General features: G+C 50.1%; 1 protein-coding gene across 1 annotated transcript; it reads right to left on the bottom strand.

The window, feature by feature from the left end:
• Positions 1-2405: 2405 nt before the first annotated feature.
• Positions 2406-5395, bottom strand: LOC124682374 (transcriptional repressor ILP1-like). The gene has a single exon (XM_047217069.1). The coding sequence runs from the start codon at positions 5393-5395 to the stop codon at positions 2582-2584; it is 2814 nt and encodes a 937-aa protein (XP_047073025.1). The 3' UTR covers positions 2406-2581.
• Positions 5396-9771: the final 4376 nt, after the last annotated feature.

Raw genomic sequence — 9771 nt, 5'->3', positions numbered from 1 at the left:
GCTTGGGTGAGCTCAAAGCACAGAGATCTCCATCTTACGAAAGCACAACACAAAGGCCATGAGGATTATTCACCAAGCTATAGTTATGCAGAGCATTTGAAAACGGGAAAAGGCTACAGCAACTCCTAAAAAACACTGAATCTACAGAGATGATTGAATCATACCTACAACGGTGGTCAGAAGTGGAGATCAGCACCTGATTCAGTTCAAGGTAATGGATGAGAGGACACAGAACAAGTGCAGAATCTCCGGGCAGATTGCAAACAGCAAAACAGCTAGTCCGTAATAAAGGTCAGAAGGGTGTGGGTAGAATATCAGGCAGACCATGGGGTGGTGGTGGTCATTGCCTCACTGGTGATCAGGAAGCTTGGTGATCAGTAGAGGTAAAAAGGCAGAAGGAGAAAAACAGGGTGAGCAGCCAGACAAGTGTAGTATAAAAGTCATTTAGTACAGATGACAAGTCAATGGAGATCAGGTAATAGCATTGCGGTCGGATCTATTACTGGAGAAACATAATAAATTGCAAAAAGCATAATTCAAGATGTATCATGACAGTTATGTGTTAAAACTGTTTGTCTGATCCATAAGACAGGTGAACATATATGTGTATAACAGAGAAAACAAACCAAAAAGTGCTGAAAAAAGCAGGGATGCCGAATGCTAACCTCCTTTGAAACCGGTTTCAGAGCAGCCAGATGGCCACAAAAGAAATTCCGCTAGACAAAAAAAATATGTATGCTGAGTTCCATGCTTAAGTTGTTTGCATGATCCATAAGACTGGTGAACGAACATATGTATAACAGAGAAAACCAACCAAAAAGTGCCTAACAAAACAGGGATAGCCACTATGTCGAAAGGTTAAAGAGGTCAGCCAAATAGAAAAATATATGCAAGAGTTGGATTTAGCATTCGAAGAATGAGCTACTAGACATGCATAATGAAGAGCAGACGAAAACCCTGCATGGTATTTCAGTCAAACAAGGACAAACTATTTAACGGTAGATGGTAATTCTTCTTGTACTCCCTCCATCTCAAAAGAAGCTGCTCAGATGTATCTATAACTAAAATATGTCTATATACGTCCATATTTAGACAAAGTTGAGCAACTATTTTTAGAGACGGATGGAATAATATAAAAAGCCAGGTCATAATGTTGTTCAGGCATCAAACTGAACTATTATTGCTACCCACGTCTTACAGAGAGGTGGATAACGATTTTTTATGCTGTCCAGATCTCACAAAATCAGTTGTTGGTAATCAAAACCTCACTATTTTTCATATTTTGCACGTTTCACACAAATGAGCAACCATAACTACTAACTAGGTTTCTAAAGCTCAGATAATCGTTTATATCTTGTGTTTAAAGTTTGGCAAGAGGTTCTTGCTTGGGTAAGAATGACCGCAAGTGCACCAGACCATGAAGCTTCCATCATGGACTGGTGGCGTCGAGCAAAACGGGACACGCCCAAGCCGCTTTGCAAAGGCCTGGCCTCTGCCACGTTGTTAATCCCTTGGATGACATGGAAGCACAGGAACTCTTGCGTCTTTGAGGGCGCCCAGCCATCAATCCCAAACCTGCTACCAAAGATCAAGGAGGAGGTCAACTCATGGACAAAAGTGTGCCAAAGGGCTACAAGTAGTCCTGCCATTCACTTGGGATGTGCACTGATGTATGAGCTAACATATGTAATTCACCTCCTAGGAGGATATAAACCAAACTCGGTCCTTTGCGTTTTCTCGAATAAAAAAAGATAACAGGATCATAAATATCTGCGAAACAAATGACAATGGCATAGCACACTGGACTTGGAATCAATGAACTGAAACTGATGTCAACGTAAATATGCAAGCAAGGCTATGTGCAATACCATGCTTTTGTCTATGTTGAGCAAGATTGGCTTGGGTGCCCTGGTACCGTTCGCTGACTGCAAAACCTTTGCCTCCTAAATAAATGAATTTCAGTTGTACAAATACGACCCCATATTTCATCAATTACGTGCTAAAATCCAGCCCTTGAAATGTGCCTCAAAGCCAGATATATTATACCAAGCTGGGCTATCAACTATTTCAAGGAATGCAAACAGATTAACTTCCAAATGTCCTGCCATGTTCCTCATGTGCTAAGCTGTGTTGTGTTAAACTGGATCTTGAAGGTGATCATGTGCTGTTCAGATGCGTTGCAATCTTTCAAGCAATATATAATCTCAGGGAGCTTAATGGAAAAAAATACACTGACAATGCAAAATTGAATATATTAGTTTAGCTCAAAGCCACAAATCTCTGCTAGAATTGTCCACAACTTAACATACGGAAAATATCTAATGCAATAAATTGCAGAACAGAGAAGTCTCTGAATCAGTTAAATTACCATACCATTGGTGCTTATCGAAAATGACAATGCTTACTGAAATCCAAGGCACCATACAAATTGCTTGGATACCAACAGGCAAGATTGAACTAGGTACTCATGACCATTCGATGTACAGGTAATCAGGCGTTACAACACTCTCGTAAAACTGAAATGATACAGAACCTGCCGCTGTCAAAACTCAAAAATGGAATCTTGAACTACAAGGGAAAGCTAGAGAGCTTCTTTGAGTTCAAAGGTCTTCCTAATATCTCTAGCTCTATCGTAGTCGTTGAGTGCTACAAATATGTTCATCAAACGACGAGCCATTCCACGAATCTCCTCATCGCTAATGCCTGCCCTGCGTCTCTGCTCCACTTTCCTTGATATTTCCACCACAAGATCTTTGAAAGGCTTCAGCTTCTCACTTGGCGAAGACCCAACTCCTGAAAGTGATGCAGCGATCCGTTCAGCCCTAGTGATTGCATCGTGGACATCCAATATTATGCTCTTCATGTGAGGAAGAATCTTTCCGACCAATAGCTCTTCTATAGCAAGTTTCTCCAAAACGTTTGCTGCAAGGACCTTTTTCCACAGACACACATTTCTAAGAAGGCGTGTGGCAACCCCGAATCTATATGCAGCATACTGCACAGCACCTGGTACAGTCCTTGTCAGCATTGACCCCCAAGCCGGTACTGAGACATCACCAACTGCCTCAGTCAGACGCTTACACACGGAAGCCAGCAGTTGATGCAGAGCCTTGCTCGAGGCCGGTACATAGGTAATCAACATAAAAATTGCATCCACAGCCTTCTGTGTCCCTTGAGTGCTCAAAACATCCCAACAGTGCATAATACGGTGGTGCAAAATAGGAAGGGCCACCTTTTCGGCTAGAATTCCAACAAGGTTTATATCTGAATCATTAGGATCAATATCTTGCACATCATAATCCACGAGAATGTTAGGCCAGTCCATGTCAAAGAAGTCGGTTGTTTTATGGAGAGGATCCCACTTCAGAAGCTCCAGCCTCACATAAGGGGTGAACACAGATGGTACACTCAGTGCTACATGAGCATCTCGGTAGGCCAAAGGATACTGAGTTTTCCACCCTTCAAACTTGTCCTTGACAATTGTAAGGCTCGAGTATTCCTCTGCAGCATCACTGAATACAAGATCAGCAGTCTTGAGCAATTCATCACGGCTGGACAGATAAGCACCGCTGTCAGTGTCACTCTCATCAGTGCTAATCTCACCTTCAACATGGTCACTGTTACCACTCTTTCCTGCAGATGACTGTCTTTTGGATTCTGACCGCGCTTTTCTTCGCATCCTGTTCTCTTCTCTGCGCTTAAGATCCATACGCTTCTGGAGATTGATATCTCTGCCAAACTCATCGAGCTCTGGTGGTAGGTTTGCGCTCTCCTTAGCAGCAGTTGCTGCTGCTTGTGCAGCAAGCGATGCAGCAGACAGGTTATTTGAGCTTGATCCTTTGCTAAGAACAGATACTGCTGCATTCACCGCAGCTTCGATCACACTGGATTCATCAGCTAGGTCGGCTGCCCGCCTCTCAGAAACGGCCAATGCTCGGTTTTCATGCAATTTTTGCATGTGCTCCTCCAACTCCTCGATGAAGAATGCCTTGTCATTCAAGAAATCACACATCACAGACACATAATTTCGGAGCTCCTGCATGTACACAAACTTCTTCTCTGCATCCTGCAGACCACTCTCCAGGCTAGATATCTCTGAAAGGGCTTCATTCAGATGTGTGCCGGTCCTCGCTAAAGCATCAACTGTTGTCTTGTGGGTCTCCTTGAGCTTCCTGATGTTCTCCAGCAGCGCTTTGCTTGCTACATCAGCTTGCTGAGAGATGGACAAGAACTCCGCACTACCCGGTGCAAAAACAGATGCCCCAGGCACAGCCCCGCTAAAGGAAGGCTGATAATGGGGACCTGCTGAGTATCCAGATGGCTGCTGCTGAACCTGCATCGGAGCAGGTGCACCATTCACCGCTCTTTGGGCAGAAGAGCCAAGCGCCTTCTTGACCTGCTCCTCCTCCCACTTCCTCTGTTCCTCCTCCTCATCATCGTCATCCCCATCATCCTGAACCTCCATAAACCCATCGTTGATAACCCCCAAACTAGCAGCTGGACCCCTGTTATTGATCCCCTGAAACACTCCTTTCGAGCTCCTCTGGCCATCACCCGACTTCTCACTATACATCGCAATCCTACCCTGCATCTCAGTGTCGTCTTCATCGCTGGACACGCCAGCAGCATCCCTGCTGCTGAGTACACCGCCGCCATCAAGGGAGATGAAATCTGGCGCCGCATGCCTCGGCTGTTGCCGCTGCTGCCGCTTCGCCCGGATGGCGTCAATCGTCGCCTTGTCAGGTATCGCTGCCCCTTTCTCCTCGTCGTCTTCCTCATCCTCCCCAGACTCGTCGCTTTCGACTGCGTTCTGCAACGGTTTCCGTGGTCCAATGCTCGCCTGCGCCATAGGTTTCACCAGACCTTTGAGAACAACCCCCGGCTCAATGGTAGCAGCGGCCACAGGAGCAGACGAGGTACTGGCTGTAGCTCCAGCCAACCGGTGCTGCGCCACGGGAGCAGGCGCTCGCCCATGGAGCGGGCGCGTGTTCTTCTGGAGCTCCCTGAGCCGCTCGGGGGTGTACTCCCCAGCGTGCGACTGGAAGTTGGACGGCTTGGGCGCCGCCGCGACGGCCGGCGAGGCCCTGGCCCGGTCCCTGGCGGGCGTGACGCGGTGGAGCGCCGGCGCCGCCGGCGAGGCCGCGCTGGCCGCCCGCACGGAGGCCGACGGGCGGCGGCGCTGCTGCTGCGCGAAGGGCCCCTCCTCCGCGTCGTCCTCGTCCTCGTCGCCCGCGAAGCTGAGGCGGCTCGCGCTCTGGGACCTGGGCCGCGGCGCCGGCGGGGTCTGCGCCTTGGCGGCCGCGGGACGGCTCGGGGGCCCCGCGTCGTCGCCCTTGGTGGCGCCCCCGTCGTCGTCGTCTGTGCGGCGGCGGAAGTTTTTGCGGTGGCTGCTCATCCCGGCAGCGCGACGGGGCCTGGCGAGTTCGAGGTGGGGCGTGGGTGGAGAAGGATTAGATTTGAGGTGGCGGGTAGATGAGGGCGCCGGGATCTCACCGGCGGCGGCTAGGGTTCCGGCGCGGCGAGGAGATCCGCGAGGCGGCGAGTGAAACAAAACAAAGTGAAGTCCAAGACGATTCGGACCCGGTAAGGGACCGCCTACCTTTCGTCTTGGGCTTTTCTGTCCGAACCGGCCCATGATCTGCCCAGTAAAGGCCCAGGTGAGCCCAACAACAGCCCACTTTAAGTCCAGTTTAAGCCCAGGCCCGCTCGGCCCATGGCCATTCCATTCTCCGTCTTCTCCACCACCACTGCGCGAAAACCCTAGCTAATTCCCCACCACCGATCCCATGGCGACGGCGAGGCTGCGATCCGCGTCGGCGTCCTCTCTCCGCGGGGCGCTCCTCAGCCACTGCTCCGCGGGGCCCGCGCCCGCGCCCGCGCGCACCGTCTCAGGTTCCTCCTCCCCGCCTTCCTCGTGGTCGTCTCAGGTGTAACTAGATTTGATCCTCGTGGTGGGTGCCCTGTAGCGTCGAGCTGAGATGATCTGGCGAGATAGACGAGACGGTTCTGTTGTTTAGGTGTCGGTCTCCTGGTTTGGTTAGGTGTTGGGAGTTGTGTACCAGTGAGTGTCCTCGTGGTGCTTCTGAACTGAGAATTGCGGAGGTAGATGATTAAATTGTAGAGGACATGTGATCTTCAGTGGGCAGGAATGGTCGCTTGCTGTTCATTTTAGGGAGAATTGCGCCTTGCTCCCACATTGATTCTACCGTGTTTACTGTTTAAGCCTGTTGACGCTCCCTAGGAAAATTTCTCAACTAGTATTCTAGTATGCTTTGCAAATGGTGCGCATCAGCAGAACAGCCTCTTTTTTACACCATGTGATTTCAAAACATCTTATGCAGTTTCCTCAGGATTCACACGTATCTAGACGTATAGTCAAATCTAGACCAATCTTGGTCAAATAATTTCTTTTTAGCCATATATAATTATTTCTCTACTTTAAAGTAGTAGATCCGAAATTTTTGTATGTTCCCACTTCTCCCCCATTTAAGCGGTGTTTTAACCTCTGTCGCCGTGGAACTGGCTTGGTCCTCCCATCCGTGACGTTTGATTTTTTTCACCATGACGTTAGTTGGATGGTCAAAATCGAGGATGTTAGTCTGAAGGTGGTATATAAACTTTTCCCCGTGGCCGACCAGCTCCTCCCCTATCCTAGATGGCGAGGACACCATGACCACAACTATGTGCACGCGCCCCTCCTCCTCGCGGGATTTGATCCCTGTGCTCACCGGCGAATACGCCATGGATTTTTCAAGGAAGATGACCAGACCAAGGAGAAGAGACAAGTCACTTGATTGAACGTGGGAGACGACGTATGGCCGTATGGGAGTTAATTTTCCGCTGTGTGGGGCAGGGCAGGCGGGCGGTGGGGGTAGTTTTAAAACAAAACAAACTGGATCCGATCCGCGCTTTCCTTTTTACTAGTCGAGAAATCCTCACTTCTGACTTATCTCTCTCGCGCCCGTTGCCTCAGATTAGACAAACCCAAGAAGCCAGCTTTCCTCCCCTCCTTCCGAGTCCCGATCATCCCTCCCAATTAGCCTCCTCACTGAACACTTCCTAGGTGGATCGTTCGATCTCTCCTTGTCCGGCTCAATCACGGAATTGCTGCTTATGGCGGCCATGGACGAGGCACTCGATCCCCTCGGCCAGATCTAGGAGCCTTTTGGGGGCACCATGCTGAGCTGCTGGTAAGTTCGTCGCTCGAATCTATCCGCCGGGCAATTAGTACCGGGTGCCCCCTCCCCTACCAATTGAGATCCGAGCAGACGAGGAACCTTTCCGGGTTTTTTTTTTTTTTTTGTGTGTGTGTGTATATCTTCTTGGGTGTGCTCTGGGAGAAGTGAGATTGGCTATACACCAAAGCTGGGTGTGGGAGGGGAAAAAGATCCAATTTTTTTCTACATAGGTAGTAGCTCAGTTCCGCGTCGATTAAACACGTACAGATTTAGTAGTTTTTATACAGTTGCGCCTTGCCAAATCCAAAGCTGTTGAACGATTTTTATCTCAACTACTGTTTTCAGGAACACCAACAGACCTGCCTTGTGAAGTTGCTAAAGAATCGATGGAACATTTGATCGGCCAGATCAATGCACTCATCCATCGTCCGGACGATGGCTGCAACAAAATCCAAGTATTCCTGCGCGCGTTCGAGCACCTGGTGTCCAACACAAGAGGCGGTGCGGTGGTACGGTGTTGGGCAACCCAGAATGGATGGCTACTCATCGTTGACCCTGTTTCCCTGCATGCCGCACTGTTGGACCTGGAGGCTCGAGTCCGGGTCGACCTCCCACGCCTCGCCGACGGCGACCTGCCCAGAAACTGCAAGTGCCTGCTCTCCCACGAGAGGGCGACGTCACACGGCTGCGTGCTCCTCGTCGTGGACATGGACAAGCCCGTGTTCCGGTACTGCCGCGTCGACAGCCAGGCACAGCAGAGGTGGTACTCGTACGAGTACAGCTTCCAGAGGCGGCACGGATTCCATGTACAGAGCATCGCTGCCGCGAACGGGGACTTCTACTTCCCACTATCGCCGACGGAGCTGGTGTGTATGGAGCTCATGTGCTATGAGTTCAGTCCAGAGCCACGGTTCACAACCGTGGAGCACGGCGAGTTGTACCTCGCCCCCGAGCTTCCCTGGGAGGAGGCGCCGCGCCATCTCGTGGGGTTGCACGGGGAGCTGCTGATGGTCGTCCAGAGCTGCCCTCTCTATGATGGGACCTACCAGCGCCAGGACGTCTACAGGATGGATTTCATGAATCGGCGGTGGACCGAAGTGTCCCGGCTCGGTGACCAGGTCCTGCTGCTCGGCCCGTCGCAGTTCACGGCGTCGTTCATGGCGAGCGACCTTGGCGTGGAAAACAACTGCGTCTACATCGTCACGCCAGAGATGCCCATGTACGTCCACGACGTGAAAGCGCAGTTCAATCAGCTGTTTCGCCGGATCCCTGCCGATCCTGTTTTGTCCAGGATGCACACCCTCGCGGCCAATTCCTGCGGCTTCCTCGCCGGCTTGCCAGGCTTCAAGGATCCAACCAGCTCTTGACCCCAGTTTCAGTCATCTTTGCTCTTTTCAGCGCCTTGAATTGCTCTTTTTAATCGAACCAGATGCTTGTTTTCTTTATGTATATTGTTCTGCTGGTTCATTGCTTACCTACCTGAGAGCGGTATTTACTCGTTGTTGAATATGCTGGTCTGACTGGTAATGTTTCATTGGTCGACCAATTCATCCGTGAATACCTAAGAGCAAGTCCAGCAGGTCCCCTAAATTTCCCTCCCTACATCTCCATGTAGGGGATACCCCTAAAAAGATTCTCTCCCTATATCCCCTATACCATCTCCCCTATATCACATTCATATATATTTGAAGAATATTTTGTAACCAACTCTCTCAAATCCAATTATCTTATGCAGTTTCCTCAGGATTCACACGTATCTAGTCAAATCTTGGTCAAATAATTTCTTTTTAGCCATATATAATTATTTCTCTACTTTAAAGTAGTAGATCCGAAATTCTTGTATGTTCCCACTTCTCCCCCATCTAAGCGGTGTTTTAACCTCTGTCGCCGTGGAACTGGCTTGGTCCTCCCATCCGTGACGTTTGATTTTTTTCACCATGACGTTAGTTGGATGGTCAAAATCGAGGATGTTAGTCTGAAGGTGGTATATAAACTTTTCCCCGTGGCCGACCAGCTCCTCCCCTATCCTAGATGGCGAGGACACCATGACCACAACTATGTGCACGCGCCCCTCCTCCTCGCGGGATTTGATCCCTGTGCTCACCGGCGAATACGCCATGGATTTTTCAAGGAAGATGACCAGACCAAGGAGAAGAGACAAGTCACTGGATTGAACGTGGGAGACGACGTATGGCCGTATGGGAGTTAATTTTCCGCTGTGTGGGGCAGGGCAGACGGGCGGTGGGGGTAGTTTTAAAACAAAACAAACTGGATCCGATCCGCGCTTTCCTTTTTACTAGTCGAGAAATCCTCACTTCTGACTTATCTCTCTCGCGCCGTTGCCTCGGATTAGACAAACCCAAGAAGCCGACTTTCCTCCCTCCTTCAGAGTCCCGATCATCCCTCCCAATTAGCCTCCTCATCGAACACTTCCTAGGTGGATCGTTCGATCTCTCCTTGTCAGGCTCGATCACGGAATTGTCGCTACGGCGGCCATGGACGAGGCGCTCGATCCCCTCGGCCGGATCTAGGAGCCTTTTGGGGGCACCATCTTGAGCTGCTGGTAAGTTCGTCGCTCGAATCTATCTGTCGG

Source organism: Lolium rigidum, unplaced genomic scaffold (genome assembly GCF_022539505.1).
Source record: "Lolium rigidum isolate FL_2022 unplaced genomic scaffold, APGP_CSIRO_Lrig_0.1 contig_9424_1, whole genome shotgun sequence".
NCBI lineage: Eukaryota > Viridiplantae > Streptophyta > Magnoliopsida > Poales > Poaceae > Lolium > Lolium rigidum.
Note: the sequence above shows the minus strand (reverse complement) of the source record. Positions and strands in the feature narration are given on the sequence as shown.